At 34.8% G+C, this 20,277-nt stretch overlaps 1 protein-coding gene across 6 annotated transcripts in view; it reads left to right on the top strand.

Annotated features, from left to right (window-relative positions):
* Vps13a (vacuolar protein sorting 13 homolog A) overlaps nucleotides 1-20,277 on the top strand; it is a 221,449-nt gene extending 201,172 nt beyond the window's left edge. For 2 of the 6 annotated variants that reach the window (XM_059259973.1, XM_059259964.1), the window contains exons 69-72: nucleotides 14,933-15,018; nucleotides 17,007-17,130; nucleotides 17,323-17,397; nucleotides 20,037-20,277. In XM_059259973.1, the coding sequence (XP_059115956.1) occupies nucleotides 14,933-15,018; nucleotides 17,007-17,130; nucleotides 17,323-17,397; nucleotides 20,037-20,087 (336 nt within the window). In that variant the 3' untranslated portion in view covers nucleotides 20,088-20,277. Of the gene's footprint in view, nucleotides 1-16; nucleotides 3,034-7,924; nucleotides 8,026-10,227; nucleotides 10,347-14,932; nucleotides 15,019-17,006; nucleotides 17,131-17,322; nucleotides 17,398-20,036 lie in introns of those variants that run through there. The other 4 variants (XM_059259982.1, XR_009378680.1, XM_059260005.1 and 1 more) reach the window with 4 other exon arrangements.

Below are 20,277 nucleotides of genomic sequence, written 5' to 3' on the forward strand. Positions count from 1 at the left end.
TCTTTCTTTTTTACAGGCCTCAAAAAGTTTGATATGAAAACTGTTAATTCATGACTTTGCAAGTGAAAGCCAACATTAGATTTTAGCCTTAAACTTTTACAAACTCTGCAGCTGTTTCAGTATTTTGAATATAAAGAAAAGATTTTGTGTTGGTAATTTAGGCTAGGAATGTAAGTCAGTCTAATCTTTCCATAGACTATTCTTGGTTTTGCTTTGGGTATTCTAGATCTGCTGAAAACCAATATGCCTTGTATGCCTTTAGCCTTGATAGTACATACTTAGCTTGTTAGGTTTTTCTCTTTGGGGTACTTCTTCCATCTTTCATACCACTACTAGTTTTTATATTAAATATAATCTTCATTTCTGTTTTATTCATGAAAGAAGGGAAAACGAAACTCAGGAACACTGCCACTGTAGATCGTCGTGGTTCTTAAGCATTTTTGAGAATGTCATGTTAGTATGTGTAGAGCCTCGTGGGATTTGATGCACAGTTCACAGCAAGTAGTATCTTTTAGTAAGGAGATACAATTGGGGGACAATAGTCTCAGACAATAGTCTGAGGCTGGAATGGTTTGTCAGTGCAGACTACTTTGTTACTTGATAACTCGTTTTAAAACTTAGATTATAGTAGAAGTAACAACTCATACCCCAGGCTATCCCATTGTAAACTTGTTTTGGTATGGAATACTAAAGTAAGCCATTTATTTGAAAATAAAGAATTAGCATTTTTCTAGTTTTGAAAATATTCATGATAGTAATAAACTGTTGAAACATGGAGCTTCTCAAATTTAAAATAACCAGGATAAAAATTTTAAAATTTTAATATTTTACTACTGCATGTAGAGTATATATTATTGCATTAAGTGTACTTTACGTCTTTGCTGGATTTTCTGTTCAGTGTGTTAAAAGTAACTGTAGCATTGCAGTACAGTATTTAGTAAAGTAACTTTTAAAATTTTTTTGTTATACATTTTATTAGTAAAGTAACTTTTTACCCTGGTTTTTAAATCTTTTTAAATCTTATTAAAGTGCCAAAATATGTGCAGATTACAATAGAATTGGCAGTTTCTACACTGAGATTCTATTATTCTTCGGAGACAGAAAAATTGTAGGTGTCACCTCTGGCTAATCCAGTTGAAGCGTTTCCACCCTATAGCCACCTGCCCTTTTTAAAGAATTAACATACTAACTTTTTACTTACTGAAAGTTGAATGGTTTTCAAAGCATAATTAAAAAATAGGTATATTTCTCAAGAACTATTTTAATAAAATTGCTACAAAATAGGGATTTGTAGTAAGGAGAATTTAGAAATAGACTATCCTCATTATTCAGGAACAGATTATACCAAAAGTTTCTCATGATTGATAATTGGATTTTAGTGGCAAGGAAGTTTATTCCACAACTTAATTAATTGTTTTATTTGGAATTTAAAACCATGAATTTCTACTCGTCATATTTAAAGATGCATATTATTTTTAGTAGCCCAGTCTTTGCTAAAGGTTCTGTTTCAGTAAATAAAATCTCATGATCTTTATCAGTTTCGTGTATTTTTCAGCAAGTGTGTTAAGCACATTATTAACTTGAATACTTACAGGAATTTATAAGATATCTTGGTATATTTATAGTTAGCATTGTTGGTTTACAGATGTAAAAAGTTGCTGTTCTGGTAGTAATAGTTCTTTTCATAAATAAAACTGCTATATTTTTAGCACATTTGTTAAAATACAATGTAATAAAATACAGAATAAAAGTGGTAGAGTTCTTCTATACCAGGTAAGAACCCCTAAGTTTGATCCTGAGCGATGCATAAGCCAGCATGGTGGTGCATTTCTATAATCCAGTAGTTGGGAGGTGGAGCCTGGAGGATCAGAATTTCAAGGTCATCTTAAACTACATAGCAAGTTTGAGGTCAGCCTGGAATAATGAGACCCTGTCTGAAAAAATAGAAATGTAATCTGCCTAGATTTCACCTAAATGATTTAATGACAATGCTTTATAAAATGCTTGTTACTTTCTGCTTTCTAATATTTCTACTTTTTTCCTCTTTTTCTAAAAAAACATTATCTCTGTTGGCTAAATGACATATGCATATACATAATAGTTAAATATAAAATATATTCATTTTATGCCATTCTGTCTAAAAAGCAGAATATTATTTCGGTACTTTCTAGTAGTCAATTAGGTGATGTGTAAAGAAGAATAATCTTTCTAGAATACCTTATTGATACATGGAACCAAGTCTAACATGAGTGTGTATGTGGAAGTTACTTTGAGGCCTGTTAGAAGGTATTATATCCACAGTTACAGAACGAATCACAGATGAAAACTTTGCTTTAAAATTACTGTAACACCTAAACATTTCATAATTTTACATGGTTTCCCTGAAGTTTTCCATACTTAACTAACCTTTATGCTTCTTTTTCCTTTACCATGCTGACAGAAAATTCAGGTCTACAGGGAATGGATTATGACTCACAGTAACAGTAGTGATGAGGAGGAAGAGACTTAGTCAGAGTCCAATTGTTAAAGTTCATATGCTCCTTATCTTTTCACTGGAATGTTTGTGTGACAGCTGTTATCACACCCATGTGTCCATTTTTAGGAACATTAAACACTGTTCGCTTATAAAATGCTTTTCTGAACATCATGATGGAGCAAAGTAATTTATTTACCCACAGGAAAATGTATTTGTCAGTCAAAGTGTAGAGTATATCATATATTATAAATTTGCTTTTATATATCCTAGCTTTGTATCCCACAGTTTGTTGTTGAGATCTGAAGTTACACTTCCATGAGGTTTTAATGTTCATGAGCTCTACTCTAAATCATCTGCTTATTTGTTAGCAAAACACCTTTTTTTAAAAAAATAAAAATGTTATGTGAATTTTGGGGCCTGTAATATATTACCATTGTTAAGAGAAAAAAGAGTGGGCGGGAGGAAGAACAGGAATACCGTTCAATGTTTTATATGTATTTAGCACTTAAAGGTATTTTTGTCAAATTTCTTTTCATAATAAACATACATAACTTGAAGCTGTGTGAATTTGTTCTATTCCAGAATCATTATAAGTTTATCTCTTATATAAAAATTCATGATTTGTCATTGAAGATTAGTTATGAGTATAATCTAAAATCTTTAATAATTATTTTATTATTTTTTCTTTGTACACTTCTGAAACAGTGAGCCAAGTTTATTGAACAATCATATCTGTTATCTAACTTACATATCCATATGTCATATTCCTATTAAAATTATGAATTAATTCAGGTCAATAGAATTTGTATAATAAATTATAAATTTAGACATACTTTTCTGAATGTTACGAAGAAAGAGTATCTTTGTCTGTTGAGTTTTACAAGCAAATCTATGTTTGGGTACTGAATTTTTTTTATTTCAAACAAATATAATTCTCTTGTCCTACTTGGCTAATATATTAGATGTGCTAATGACAACAAAAACCAAATGCCCTAAAAAGGTGAATTATTAGAAGTCATTGAAATGCATAATCACTTATGACTGCTACGTCTTTTCATCAGTAAAGGAATAACGAATATTTAGTATAACTTACACTAAACACTTTGCTTACATTGAACTTACATTAGGCTGTAGGAGATAATTTGCTAAATTTTGAGGATTTTTTTTAACTCATGATTTGATTTCTGCATTTTACACTTTTCAAGTTTTCATTCCTATAAACCATTACCTCCTATGCTCTTTGAAAATGGTCGCCCTACAACAGTAGAAAAGGACAGCTAGCCAGTAATCAGCTCTTTGGAAATTTGTCTTCCCAGCATTCAGTCACATTAAAACAAAATCAAGGGTGTATATAACTAGACCTAAAAAAAAAAAAAAAAAAGAAAGAAAAAAAGAAAGAAAGAAAGAAAAAAAGCAAATGTCAAAGAATTTGTTGTTTTTATTACAAGAATACTCTTGAAAATGTATAGATTAAAATAGTGACTATAAAATAACAGCTACTACATTACACTGAATTTGCCTTACACCTACTGTTTTCTAACCCTTGGCCAACATCAAAAAGCTACCTCTTCAGCTAAAAGCTGGAAGAGCACAGTCATCAAACTTTGTGTGCATAAGGAAGGAAAGGTGGAGAAATGTCTTGATTTCTGGTGTTGCAGAGCATAAGGCCTTTCTCAAAGAGAAAGTGCCAAACTCTTGGTTTGCAAGACAATTTACTGAGCTTTCCTGTGGTCCATCTGTGATGCTTATTTCTATGGTTCCAATTTCATGGAGATGCTCTTGACATATTAAGAATTTATCTAGAAAAATGTTCGGGTTATTTTTGCAGTAGCTTGCCATTTTAATTAAAAGAAAATTAGATGTAGAATTACATTTATTGAAAATCTCTTCAACAGTAAGATTAAGAATGACGCAGTCATCTGTAAGCTTTATTGATATGTCTTAGGGCTCCTTGTTATTTGGTTTAGCCCTTAGGAGTATGTTATGTCCTTAGCAGTATAATTGCTCCTTTCTGGTTTTCTGCCACCGTGAAATGTTTTCAAGCATCTTTAACCATGAGTACTAATTGGTTTTCCAGTTTTGCTTTTTAAAAAGCCCTGCTTTTATCAGAGAAAAGTTTAATGCTGAAAATTGCTCTGTTGTTTTGTACTGTTGTCATCTTGGTTGGAAGTGTAGAACTGGAGACAAGTACTTTATTGTTCTGCACCTACCCAAAGGATAGAAAAAGAGTTCACATTTGAAAGTTTTATGAGGTAAATAGTTCCTTTCTTTATTTATGACTGTATAACTAGCAAGTTTTTAAATGGTGTCTGTCCAATAGAAAAGTCTATGAAAAAGCAATATTTAGAACTTATTTTATAAGTTATACTGTACCTTTTTATATAGTTTAACTTTATATTCTAAATTTCTGTATGATATTTGCTTGTGTGAATAAAATAGGAATATTCTCTCTTCCCTGAATAATTACTGTTGGGAATTCTTTATTCTCGGTTGTTTCTTTCTGGTACTTGAATAGCATACTGAAAACTGGCAAAATGAAAAAAAAAATCTACTGTAGCACAAATCCTAATTGATCTTAATAAAAACCCGGAGCCAGATATCAGGGTAAAGGCTGAAAGATTCAAGAGACAAAGGAACAAGCCACAGCTACTTCTCACCTCACCAGTTCCTCAGCCGAAAAGGTCTGAGCTCCTGTCTCCTCCCACCTTATATTCCTTTCTCTGCCCAGCCATATCACTTCTGCCTACAGTATACATAATAACCACATATATGATTAAGTTTCTAAGAGCCTTTAAATGAAATCAGTTAGCATTCACATTATAATTAGATGAATAGAAATGCAGAATAACATTAACTTCAATAGTCATTTGAAGCAAGAAGCCAAAATAAATCTCAATTTAGTCAGACTAAATTTTAGCCTTGGGGCCTGCCAAGATGGCTTAGTGAGTAAAGGCACTTGCGGCCAAACCTGATGACCTGAGTTTGATACCTCTGACCTCCACACATGTACCCTGGCCTACACAGAAACACGTAAGTAGGTGCGCGTGCGCGCGCGCACACACACACACACACACACACACACACAAATAAATAAACTTTATCTTTTTTGAAATCAGTAAAAATATTTTTCTTTGAGTGTCAGTTTTAAGGTCATGTAATGAAATGTACAAACTGGAACATTGTAGGTATCTTGACTGTGACATTTCATACTTATTATGAAAACATTGTATTTATGTCTCAAGGTCTTGTACACTGAAGAATATTGCTGTTATTGTTGCTGTTCTGTCTAGTTTAAATCCTATGGTAAAATTCCACATTAAACTTTGTTATACTAATGGAAAGAGAGTTAGAACCAGCTACCCTGTTACTATGTTTCTGTTGCATCTTCAAGCCTCAGTTTTTTGTTACAGATTTCCTTGCCAGTGAATTTATCATAGCCTCCAAATATTAAAAGTCCAAAAGGTTTAAACAAAATGTTATCGCCGGGCGGTGGTGGTGCACGCCTTTAATCCCAGCACTTGGGAGGCAGAGCCAGGCGGATCTCTGTGAGTTCGAGGCCAGCCTGGGCTACCAAGTGAGTCCCAGGAAAGACGCAAAGCTACACAGAGAAACCCTGTCTCGAAAAAAAAAAAAAAAAAAATGTTATCAAGAAAACATGTATACTGAATTTAATCTAAGTTCAGTGAATGAATGAGTAAAAAGCAGTATAGGAAATCTTAAATCAAAAGATAATAAAGTACATGATTCAGAATAGGTCTGAATTAGAGAACATATTAGAATAATTTATGATTTTCATGAATTTATGGTTTTAAATGTGGTAAAGCACTTTCATATCCATAATTTCCTCTCAGTATGGTAAAGTCAGTGTAGAGAATATTTAGCAATTATTCTCTACAGTGTACCTTTCAATATCAGTTTTACAGCAAATGTGTAATAATTCTGTTACTGGATTTTAATGTAGTCCTCATTATATATACTTATTCTAAACAGTGAAGTAACAACAAAAATCACTCTAAATTGAGCTATATCATTCTTGAAGATCTTATATAGTGTTCAGAATTTAAAGCCAGACAAAATAGTAGATACTGTGTTTTTTAAAAATCAGATTAGAGATTAAATCAAGTACATATAATATGTTTCCACTTAGAATATATTATAAATTGTCATTTATCAGTAATCTGTTATTTATGTCTACAAAGATGTTCTTACTGTATTCAATAAAACTTGACAGTTCTGTGAATGTACAGTCTTAGAGACTACCCAGGTAAAGACATCAAAGCCTATGTAATCCCAACACTTGGAAGGCCAGTCTGGCTATAGAATGAGATCTTGCCTCAGAAATACCAGGCTGGTTGGTAGGTAGGTAGGTAGATTCAATTAATAATAGGTTTTTCTGTGTAACGGAGCCTCTAAAGCCCAAAGTCCTGCTCATGAATGAGTGATTTCACCAACATTGATTCTGATATAAAATTGTGTTTTATAGCTGATAAGAAAACTTTCAAAAATTATATTTTCACCATTGTTAGTAGTTGTTCACTAAAGCAAAGTGGAAAGTGGGAAGATAACTCGGTGGGTAAAGACGCTGGCCGCATGAGCCTGGCACCCTGAGGACAGGTCCCCAGAACCCTCAGAAATGCTAGAGACAGCAGTGCAGGCCTAGCTTGGCTCACACGGTCGAGTAAAGATCTGTGCTGAAGAAGGCAGAAGGACATGAGAGCAATACTTGGAAGGTGTTTTCTGATCTCCATACACACCATGGCCCATGGCCCTCCCCAAACAGTATGTGAACACATCTCTCACACACAACTTTTAAAGTAAGAATTGACAGAAAAAGATTATTGTTTGTATTCTTACCATTTATGGGTTATTTCCTTTTAACATTGATTCAGATACATGAATTCCTAGTTAATGTTTGTATTATAAATTTTTATAAGCAGGGTTATTAACTTCTAAATATTAAACAAAAACTTCTACTCAGAGTAATTCCCACATATGAGATGCCTAGACATAAGTCTTAGGGACACAAATGACCAGATGACATTTCTGTTTTCCTTTTTCACTGAGTATATTTTCACCTTTTGACATTTCTTGTTCTAAAAAATTTTTTTCTCTTAAAAATAAAATCTCCTGGACTGTGTGTGTGAGAGTCCATGGGCTCCACCATAACATTCATACTTCCGTGATATGCAAACATTGAGAGCTGAGTTGTCACAGGACGATGGTCCTTTCTTTACCATTTCAAGTGTTTTTTATTTGATCCATATTGTCTTTGAATTCATTACAGAGTTATGATATTTGCTGTTGTGCAATTTGTGGGAGGGAGACTGCTTTTGCTTGTTGTATGTCTTTTCTTTCAGAAATTACAGGTGTTTAATTAGCTTCAAACACTGCCTTAATAGCCATGGAGGATAACTGCCTTCAGCGTCGTGGTCTTTCCTTTTACTTCAGGAAGAGAAGTGCAGTTTATCTTGAAGAAAGGGCTTAAAAATAGCAGTCAGACCACAGAATAGTACTGGACACTCCTCTTCTGGCTTCATCTAAAGTTTTGAGTAAGTGGACAAGAAGTAGGAGACATGGCTTATTTAATTCCACTCTTCATCTTGTAACATAACACTCCCCTCCAGAAAGACATTTCTAATGGAAGGAGAAAACTGAAATATCCACTTTTTTTATATATATAAGCAAATTGGAATTTGTAGTGCCTTAGAGAAAGCACAGCTTGTAGGAAGGGCACTGTCTAGCTTGGATGCAATTCTGATTACTACTCTAGCAGACACTTGTCACGCCAAGTGATGGTGAAAAGTATTTTCTGAACAAGACCTTGAAGTTAATTGTGTCTTCTTCTGAAGTGGTGGCTCTCCTTATGGATTGTTCCACTTTTTTGTTCATTTTAATTGAAAATTTATTCATTTAAATTCCCTTTTTAAATTCAGAAAATAAGACTATTTTACTTCTAAGTATTTTTTAAAACTTGTTACCACTACAATTGTTATACTTGTAAATATAATAACAGGTAAATAGTATTATAATAGAAGTTCAGTATATAATAACATTTTTAAACCCTTGAATGTTATGCCTAGATAGACTCCATTTGAATTTTACCCTCTTTCTTACCAAGGAGATAGATAGGTTTTATATATACAGATACTCTAGTAAGTACTAGTTTAGAAAACCTTCAGGCCTAATTAAGCTAAATGCTAAATCCTGAGTCCAGGCTTACAGTTCCTGATGCCACTGTTTACTTGCTAGAACTCTGCCTTTTATCCCCTATTTTCTGTGAACAGACAGGTTCTCACATGGGGGAAGCTACCACACCACTTATCAAAGCACTAGTATTAGGAAAGAGATTTTTGTTTGCTAAATGAAGTAATTTTTATATGGGCCTCTTTTATTTGTCTAAAAATTTTTCATATGTGAAAAATACCATTTTTTGTTTCTCAGTTCAGTCTTTAACAGTCAAATGGTACTGATATCTTAGTCACTTATGATAATTCTAATGGATTATATAACAATCTTCTCCCTACAGGACCCTTTGGGAAGTACTGTGGAGAAATATACACTTAGATATGTCTGAGGCAGTTACTGTTATTAGAAATCTAGTGTAGTTGGAGCACAAAGATGGAAGGTTGGATATTTCTTGTGAAATTAACTTTTCTGGAATAAGTTGCTAAGCTACTCTGAATTTTAAAATTTCCCAAACAAAAAAAAAAGATGTTATGTGTGTATAATTGGATTTTTCTCAGCCTGATTTGAGGCCATGGTTTATGTTGAACAAACCACAGTTTTACTACTGTGTATTCATTTGTCTTTGTTGAACCCTGTTGTTTGTATCTTAGTTTTATTTTTGTTTTTTTGGAAGAAATTGGGGTTATAGTGCTTAAGACAGTAGTCAAAGTTTTGCTCATCCCTCATAAGCTTAATTATTCAAGTAATAAGGATTAAGTACATGCTGTGGTAAAGGCCAGCTCTCTAACATAATGGTCTTCATGCTCTTCCCCTGCGCACTAAAATGCAAGGCTCTACAGAAGTAAAGAAACTGAGACACAAAGTACTCATCTCAACAGACAATGATCCCAGATACTTTATGAACTTTGAAGCTAAAGACCTCTTTGAATTTGTAGGATATCTAAACTATATCTCAGTGAATTGCCAAAATGAGATTCCACAGTGTCTGCTGTAATAGTCTGTTAAAGTACATGTAAGCACAGGAGATTGATTCTAGGACCTCCAGGCATACCTAAACCTCTGGGTCCATATGCAGTGACAGTATTTGCACAGAACATAAGTATATTCTGTATATTTTATATATTATAATTTTAAATTCCATATAAGTGCAATGTAAATAGTTACCATGTTCCTCAGGAATACTGCTAAAGAATGTGTGTTACAGATATAGTTACAGTTTTTAAAAAGTACTTAGGATCACAAGGATGATTGGGTGCCGAAACCACAAATACAGAGGGACAACTGTAGTGCTGTGTTCACTGATTTTGATATTAAAAACTATTACTTGAGATATAGCAAGACTTCATAGGCCAGGGCTTGGATTCTGGAGCCAAATAAACCTTTAGTTTTAACCTTTCCTTTTACTTTAATCTTTTGATGCCTGTCTCACCTCTGCTCAAAAAATGGATATAATTTGTAGTGTCACTTGTCTTGGTATTGTTGTTAGGATTAAAACAAGTAAGATAGTGGATGTGATTATTATTAGTATGCCTAATAAGAACTCTATTGTATTTTTATTATTCCAGATGAATACCAATTTATGCTAGCTCTTGGCCACCATTAATAAACTATGTATTCCTCATTTGTCTCCTCTTTGCCAGGATAAAAGCATCATTAAATCTCATCCTTTTTCTTTCCTTTCAAGGTTAGTAGAATAGTTATAATACCATGATAATTTCTACATACTAATTGTTTAAAATAGAAACAATAAACCCATTTGGACTGTTTCTAATTATACAGTATTGCAAATGAAATGCTATTGTTATTTCAAGTATATTTAGGAGGAATAAATAAATACTGATGAGTAGATGTCCTACTTGAAATACTTTAGTCACTCCACACTTCATTATTTTTTTGTGCACACACACTGTCTCTAGAATGTGTTAGGTGGGCTGATGGTACTCAGCTGGGAGCAGTGCATTTAGCTGTTTCATGAGCATAATTCTTTGCTTTCTCCAGGCTGTTTTTTGGCTGTACTAGTTGGTAACAGTTCACACCTCCTGAGATTTAACTTCACTTGATTTTGTATAAAGGGTTATACTCAGCTTTCATACCTAAGCTGTTACCATACCTGTACTTATGCTTTGGCTGACAATCAGGATAGCTCATAACATATGAGGAGACAAAGGTATAAGGGATTAAAAACTTCCCCTTCAAACCTAATGACAAAGCATTAAGATTGGACATTTTAACTGCCTTGCCTTTCTGTTCATTGTGTAAGAAAGCACTGAACTTTGAGGTCCTTGTTCTTATCATGGTTCCTTACAAACCTTGATCGATACCTTCTTTTTTTAGTCATTGATTGAAGTTTCAGTTAAAGTGACTTAGTAAAACTTTTTTAAATCCCTGAAATGCTTACAATTCTTAATTGTAATATTTACTCCAACTTTCTGTAAAGGTAAGATTATTTTAAGCACAACATCCAGTTAACTATCTCTCCCTGTTCCTTCCTCTCCCTCACTCTCCTCTCTTTCCTGGGACAGTCTTGCTATGTAGTAGAGGCTGACCTGGACCTTGTGAGGAAACTCAGGCTGGCCTATGTCATCATGTTAAGTCCTGGTATCACAGATGTGTTCCACCTGGTTCATTTTAATTCTACATGTTGCTGTCTTTATTAGTTAGTTATTTAGTTTTTTTGAGACAGGGTTGCTCTGTGTAGTTCTTGCTGTCCTGGAACTCACTATGTAGACTAGGCTGGTCTCAAACTCAGAAATCTGCTTGCCTATGCTTCCCATGCTCCCAGGTGTTGGTATTAAAGGCATGTGCCACCATTCCTAACTCACATGTTACTGTATTTAAAAAACAAAACACAAACTTCATATGACTCATATGACTGTTCTAGGAGAGTCATGTATTTTGATCATATTCTAATTTGGTTTAGTAGAATTATTCAATTACATTTAGTAATTTAGACAAGTACCATAGGATCTTGTCTTTTTCCAAATTCAGACAGGAACTTTTTAACAATAACCATGTGAAATGCTGCCTGCAGATTCTGACATGCATAGTGAATGCTGTTTTACAAGTAATTCATATAGACTATTAATGAATGTCCTAAAAGTACTGGTTGTTAAGTCCTTGATACCTCAGCTAAATACTTGGTATCTAAAGCTTCCATATGTTGATGCCTAACCTTTATTGTACTCATTCTTTTATTTTACATGGTATCTGAAGTTACTGTAGTGGAAACTTTCAAAACTAGCATCTGTTTAGAATACAAGGATGTAGGATTTTGACCTGTTGGTTTAAAATATTCAGCTACTTAACAGCCTGCCTCAGTAACTGGCATCCTCCAGGTTTGTCAAAGACATTTTTAAGGTAGCATAGGAAAGTGTGACTGACATGTAAGAGGGGCCATGGTACAGTGAAAAGTGTGCATGAAAGATGCAGAAAGCTATGTTCTGAGCCATGTTTGCAATTAATCCCAAGCTAGTCAACTGCAACCTTACTACACAACTGTGGAGGGTGAAACACCCAATCCTCAGTTTTTTCATGTATAAAGATTGTGTTAGATGAACAATAACATTTGTGTCAAAGTCTGTGGCATTTTTGATGATGTTTAGAAAACCATAAATTTTCATATAAAATGTATTTACAAAGTCAAATAATGAGCCAGGAAATTGGGACCAAAAGTACATTTCTACACTGTAACATGGCTGGTAACCTATCAAATTCTCTCCTGTGCTTCTGCAACTTTAGTTTCCAAGTTTTAGACTCTGCCTATAATGTTCTTACTCAGTTTCATATGCTGATAATGGAGACACCTGCAGAGCTATGCTGCACGGTGACTTTGTTTATTCAAATATATCAACTGTAATAACAGGAACACAGTTGGATATGTTTCAAAACATGCTGTGACCAGAATGTCCATTTGTTTTTCCAATGTTGCATATAAAGATGAATTATAGAGAACATTGCACCAATTACATTTGTAAAAGATTTGTAGCTTGCTTATACCAGATGCTGTTGTGACTATGGAAATTGGTTTAATTTGACCAGGCACAGCTTAGAATTGTTTGATCTTAAGTGAAAAACAATGGAAGGTTCAATTGCAGTATCCTGTTTTGATACTGGCATAGAAGCTAGATCCTGGGAGTTGAACATTGGCTTTTATGTGGTTTGAAGGTTATAATTTATTAATGGGCCGTATAGACTGTCGACTTTTATAGTAGTGGTGTAAGGGAACTGGTATTTGTATTCTTGGTTTCAGAATTTAGCCAATTAAAACAGAGAGCACTTTCATAAGCTTATTTATTTCAAATAAAAACAAATTAAAGTGTGTACAGTTAAAAAGATGAGCCATTTCTGCTGTCATCAGTTCTCTCCAAGCCCAGAGAAAGAGGAGAGGGAAGGAATAAGTACTAGGAGGAAAATAGGTGCATGGACTCCACAAAAATGAGTGATAACATCCAAGAATAATGCAGGGATTTTCATTTTCAAAAATTTTCATCAATAAAATAACTGCTGATCTTGGTGGTGCACACCTGCATTTGCACACTGAGGCAGGAGAATTGGGAGTTTGAAGTTAGCCTGCATTACAAAGTAAAACTTTATCTCAGAGTTTTGTACCTTTATCTTACAGGTTTTGCATATTATAAAACAAGAATAGATTATCTTTTCTTTATCACTGTGAAAATGATTTTTCCCTTCCATTTTGAAATGAGTTACCAAGTTTTTCAGATATGCTGCTATCTGAAAATACCTTCTGCCCCTCCTCTGTAAAATTTGATGCTGCTTTCTCTTAGCTTACATTTGTTTATCTGTTTCACCTAAGTCTTCAAACTTATTTACATATAGTTTATAAATTATCTAATAATCCTGAATAAGTTTTTCTCAGTCTGTGGCTGTGTCCCTTTTTCACTTGGTGTTTAACTGTTCTACATATTGCAATAGAGAATAAAGATGTTTTCCATAATATTTTACAATCGCAAAGTTAAAAAATGTGCATGTCAGTGCCTTCCATGGAAGTAATCTGTTTGCCTCACCCTGCTGCCTGATGTTTTGTTTCCTTCCTTTGCCAATAAAGGAATAAAGGTGAAGACTCTCCCCTTACCTTTTATACCAAGATGTTTAGAACATTTTTTTCTAAACTAGATGATTTTTTTTTTAAATGTAGCTTCATGGGACACAATTTTCTAGACTATTTAGGATCTCTTGGGATTTCTTCATGGCTCCTACCAGCCTAAGTTCCTTTTGGGGGGGAAGGGGAAGGGGGAGGGGTGTTTTGAGACTGGGTTCCTCTGTGTGACAGCTCTGGCTGTCCTGAATCTGGCTTTGTAAACCACCAGGCTAGTCTCAAACTCACAGAGATCCACCTGCCTCTGCCACCCATGTGCTGGGATTAAAGGCGTGAGACACCACACCCAGTGCCTAAATTCTTAATAAACATCTAAAAGTATTCTTAATCACAAATTTTACATCACTTGCCTTTAAAACACAGTGTGCTTTTATTTTAAATATCCAAGGTACTTGCATCCTAAAAAAAATGGTGTTAAAACAAATAATAACTATATGTATGGTTACATTTGTATTTTCTAGAGCAAAGGATTGTTAACAAACATTATAGTGTTGTAGCAGTCCTGAAAGTGACCTTACACATTGTTAGTAGGCTTCGGGTTTGTCCAGAAACTTTGTTTCATTTTTTTTTTTTTAACCAGATCTGAGACTGGCAAAGAAAACCATTTTTAAAAACAGATAGGCTAGCCAGGCGGTGGTGGCACACGCTTTTAATCCCAGCACTCGGGAGGCAGAGCCAGGCGGATCTCTGTGAGTTCGAGGCCAGCCTGGGCTACCAAGTGAGTTCCAGGAAAGGCGTAAAGCTACACGGAGAAACTGTGTCTCGAAAAACCAAAAAAAAAAAAAAAGAAAGAAAGAAAAGAAAAAAAACAGATAGGCACCTGTCTCTTCCCTCTTAATTTTGTACAAATATTATAGGATTCAAGGATAAAATGTCTGTGATGGCTTAATACCTATTAGATTGAGTTTGAACCTGTAAGCTAACATCTTCTAAAAGCCTAATACTTAAAAACTGCTGTTTCTGTATTTGTATAACATCAAGTAAAGCAGTGGGGTAAACACATCTACAAAGGAAATAACAATTGTATGCGTATTTGATTCAATTTTGGTGTATTTCCTGTGTTAAGTATGTTAATGATTTGCTTCCACTAAGACATATTTTTGAGAATCATAAAATAAAATGAAATATGTCAGTTTTATTATTCTTTTTTATAGGTCATGGAAAATGGAAGATTTGCAAAATACAAGTATTTTACCCATGTCATGATCAATAAAACAGACATGTTCATGATAACAAGACGGTAACTTCTTTTCCTTTTCTAATATAATTGATAAGGGTGACAGGTTCTCATGTTCATAGTTTCCAAGTAGCTACACTGATTGCTATAAAGTCTGATCATATGTTTAAGTTCAGCTTTGTGTATGCTTGTAGATAAACACAATCATAAACAAACAGAAGTAGAAGTTAGTTCGGTATTTATTTCAACTATTTGACTGGCTACAAAAATTGTGTAGAGCTGACCTCTCAGGTAGACTTTGCCCTCCCAATACCACTCCAGTTGTTGGAGAAATCAGCAGTCCTCTTAATGGCATTTCTTCAAAAGAATACATAGATTTACTGTCATTAACTGGGTATACCAGTGTGACTAGAACGTTGTGTGAAGATACTCCCAGCCATGACATCTTCAGAAAAATCTGTAGACTGGAGAACCACTGGGTCTTTTTCAGCATTTCCAACAGTCTCAGACTGGTGTACATGATGGAGAGGAAGACTGAAGCAAGAGTCTGACTAGCTTATGTCTCAAGCATGGGCTATTTCTTAAATCACTCTCTGAAAGTGTGTGCTATCGACTTAAAATTGGTGTCTCAACTACAAAGAGCAACTGTGGGAGAATGTCCTTTGAAGGAAAGATTAAGTAGAATCATAGATGAAATGCATTTTTCTCATTTCTTCCCCCATGAAGCCTAAGATGTTGTATTTTTAAAATTTCTGATTTTTGACAATGACAGAACTTGATTTTCCTGGAAAACCTCAATGTTGCTGGAGAATTTTTCTCCAGCTCCCGCCACCAAGTCCCGCCAGTCCCAGAGTCCACTTATAAAATAAACACACAAACTCTTACATTATTTAAACTGCTTGGCCATTAGCTCAGGCCTGTCATTGTCTAGCTCTTACTCTTATATTTAGCCCATTTCTATTAATCTTTACTTTGCCACATGGCTCATGGCTTACTGGTACCTTACATCTTCCTTGTCCTGGCGGCGGCTCCAGGCAGTCTCCCCCACTCAGCCTTCCACTTCCCAGAATTCTTTTCCTTGTCCCGCCTATACTTCCTGCCTAGCCAATGGCCAATCAGTGATTTATTTACTGACCAATCAGCAACACACTTGACATACAGACCATCCCACAGCACCTCAAGGATTTTCAGTATTTGATTCTTTTCAGTGTGATTAGAAAAGCCTCTTTCTGGCGGAGGGTGCAAAGTGTATATTATTCTAACCTGTTACATCGTTCTTGACTATTTTCTGGTAGTTGGTTCTGTAAATGCTTACCACTCCTTAGAAAGAGCCTTATTTATATGACTTCAGCTCAGCTTTTCTAGTATAGGTCATGCTATACATTTCCCGTTGATTCAGCTATATCCTACAAGTCTTTTATTTACATTCTCACTCTATGCCAATTATTTTTACTATTTGAGATTCTTTAACTCATGATTTGTTTTAGAAATGCCTTTATTTCTAATCATTGGAGAGTATTGTTATTTTTCATCTTTCTATTAACTAGTTTCTAATTTTAGTCCATTATGGTTTGAAAACAGATACTTTTATAATTTCCATTGTTTTAAATTTATTTGATTGTTTTGTTTGTGGTACTGGAAATCAAACCCAGGGCCACACACTTTTTAAGGAGACAGTTTACCATTAAATCATACCCTAAATTCATTACGGTTATTTGTGGGGCTATAGAAATGGCTCAGCTGTTAAGAATACTTGATGCCCTTGCAGAAAAATCAAGGTTTAGTTCCCAGCATCTATATGAAGTGGTGCACAGTCACCTGTAACTCCAGTTCCAGAGGATCCAATGGCCTCTTCAGGCCTCTCTGGGTACCTGCACACATGTGCACATACATACACTCAGGCCCACACCCATCCACATTGAATTTTTTGAAAAATAAGATTTTAATATGACTAAGTTTATGAATTTCCCATGTGTGCTTGCAAAAAATAAAATCTTCCATTGACCTAAGTTCCTCAGTTCTCAAAGTGAATTCTTTCTTCCCTCCCCTAGTGGTGTGTTGTTTGTGACAAAGGGAACATTTGGACAGCTTACATGTGAATGGCAGTATAGTTTTGATGAATTTACCAAAGAGCCATTCATTGTCCATGGGAGAAGATTGCGCATTGAAGCAAAGGTATGTAGAATAGACTGTTTTTTATATTTATATTGAAGTTGTCTCTTTGATCTTTTATGAATGCTGCTTTGTCTCAGGATAGCTTTTCTGAGATGATGTAATTGTAGTATCTATAAGGGAGAAAAGGCATTTCTTTATTGTCTTTCTACAACTGTGTTTTCTTTTTAATGAACTTACGAATTCTGTCTATAGGAACGGGTGAAATCTGTATTCCATGCCAAAGAATTTGGAAAAATAATTAACTTCAAGACTCCAGAGGATGCTAGGGTAAATATAATTAATCTTTTTATTTAAGCCTCATAGAAGCATCTCACTTTGAAGCCATATTTTGCAGGAAATAAATTTTGTGTAGGGCTTTTGTTTTTAATAGTTTTCAACACTCTGGCTTTTCAAATCAAATTGCTCTTTTTTATTTTTTGAGACAAGATCTCACTATATAGTCCAGGATATCCTCGAACCCACCTTTTTCCTGCCTCTGCCTCTGCCTCTGCCTCTTAAGAGCTGAAATTACAGGTTTCAGCATGTTCTCCTGTTAAATGCTGTTATTCTTCAGTTTTTGAAAGTCAGCAAACACCAAAAATTGTTCTGTTCTAGTGTTAATCTGTCCACTCCAGCAGAGAAAGTGTAACTGTGTTGCTAACTTCTTTACTACACAGTTACAGTGGTGTAACAAAACAAAGAGACCAAACCTGTAGTCAGAAAAGGTAGGTTTCACGATTTCCCCTCTTGCTCCTTAGTAGAACTTGCAGGAGTTTCTTTGAAATGAGAGTGGTCTAAACTGAAAAGTACTGTACATAGTTGAAGGATCATGACAATTACAAAAAAATGAAGCCTATTGTCACATTAATCATAGCTAAGACACTGTTCTTGATGCAGCATTGTACTGTTTGGGGTAATTCATTTTAAGAGCACTGGACCTTTCACTTAATCCCTGTGCCTCCTGCCTTCTTACTACATTCTCCATCAAATGTGGTTATCTACCAGTTCACTTGTCACATCTAGATACTAACTGCTCTCCTCCTATGTAACTTGGACCAGTAAACATATGCTATACAATTTAGCACATGCTATGCAATTTCTATAAAGGTATTGTGATTAAAGACAACATTGACATACTAATCATAGAAGGGTGGATGAACTACCAAGAAACAGGAATAAAACACTGAAGTGTTAATATATTTGTGACCTGGAACAAGGAGACAGAATAGAATATGCTAACTGGGCTTTTCTTTGAGGGTAGATTTTATTATTGCTTCAATCTTTTTTTTTTTTTTTTTTTTTTTTTTACTGGGCTATGTTTGTGTGTGTTTCAGTCTTGGTAAGGTGCATGCATCTAGAATTTATTGCCAATATTTTGGCACATAGCTATTCATAATAATCTCTGATGATCTTTATTTCTGTGGTGTCATTTTGTAATATCATTTCTGGTTCTGAGTCTTCTTTTTATTCCAGCCAAGAGCTTTGTCTATTACTTTATGACTTCATTGATTTATTTGTCTCTCTGTCATTTGTTTTGGTTCTTACTCTTTCCCTCTAATTCGGAGTTTGGTTTGTTGTTTTTCTAATTCCTTAAAGCACAGTGAATGGTTTATCTCTGTGTCCATATTACTTTGGATCAAATTCTAGTCTCTTTTTGCAACATTTGGTCTAAAGTTGATTTTTAAGTATGGCTACTCCTGGTTTGTTCTGTATTCTATTTGCATGGAATATCTTACTCAGTCCCTTCCCTTTTAATTCATATATGTCCTTAGAAATGAATGCATTTCCTATAAATCACGTATTAGATTTGGTTTTGGGGTTGTTTGGGTTCTTAATCTAGTCAACCACACTTTTTTATTTGGAATATTTAATCCATTTATATTCCACATAATTATTCATAGGTGAGGTCTTAATGCAGCCCATGTGGAACTTGAGTTTATCTCTGGCATGGCCTTGCTTGCCCTGGTCCCCAGCAGGTGATTGTAATCAGCCACCTAGCATAGTCCATTGGTTCAGTGACCAGGAGTTGTTGGGGTTTCACTGTGGCATGGCATGGCTGAGTTTCAAGTCTAAGACCTGTACTTAATCAACTGTCATGGCCCTGGGGTTTGGGGGGCACATTTTTCCATGCTGAATTGCTTGAAGTTCGGTTACGGTGTGGTATGGGCAACTCTTACCTTCCTTCTTAGATGTCTTTTTTTGTTCTCCGTACTTAATAAGCAGGCATTGTGGTCTCACCTAATTTCCTTAGCTCTTATGAAGGCAGTTTGATACATGAGTAGCTGTTCAACTTGGTGTGTTTGTGAGGAGATAGTCACCAAAGGATCTTATTTAGTTACCTTCTAAATCTTTTAGAAATGAGACACAACTATATCACAACCTTTCACTCATCATGCAGATCCCACAATCATGGACATTGTTGATAGAAAGGTTTGTATTAATTTCATTTTAATAATTTCTGGTCCTTTCAACATAAAATTTTTTATCATGAGAGGATCAAAACTGCAAAAAGATGTTTCTATGCTATTACCAACTACAAAATTGTAATTGTTCCTACTCAAACTTAATTCCTATATGCAAAACTGGTGCAAGGTGGAAAGAGTTTTGCAAAACTGATTTTTCAGACAATGCCAGTTGTCTAATTGCCAAATTATCCTTTTTCTGGCAGAATAATTTATTGTACTTTGCTTATTCTCAAGAGGTTCCTTTAATTCCCAAGATGAACTTCTGATTCCAAGGACCTTAGAGAAATACTGTTCCTCTGAACTCTGGGCTATGTCAGTATTCTTTTCTATAGTATGTAGGTTAGCTATTGGCTATCAGTTTATGCCCAAACTTAGTGTTAGCTCTTAGATTTCCATTCCTTATATTTTTTTTCATCACAGGTCCATTAAGATTAGTAAATGTTCTTTATTTCTCCCCAACAGTGGATCCTTACAAAGCTGGAAGAAGCAAGAGAACCATCTCCGAGCCTCTGAAGAGGGAGGCCACTGCCTGGAGGCACTGCAGTTCATTCTTACAGTTCAGTGCTGTACCCTCCAACCCTGTGGAGAACAGGAGTCATTTCAAGGACCCTCTGCTTTTAGATGCTTTCAAACAAATGAAACAGAGCCAACTGGGTAAACAGCTATGTGATTAAAATACTAGAAGGTCCATTCAGTTTCCTAA

This window comes from Peromyscus eremicus, chromosome 1 (genome assembly GCF_949786415.1).
Source record: "Peromyscus eremicus chromosome 1, PerEre_H2_v1, whole genome shotgun sequence".
Classification (NCBI taxonomy): Eukaryota; Metazoa; Chordata; class Mammalia; order Rodentia; family Cricetidae; genus Peromyscus; species Peromyscus eremicus.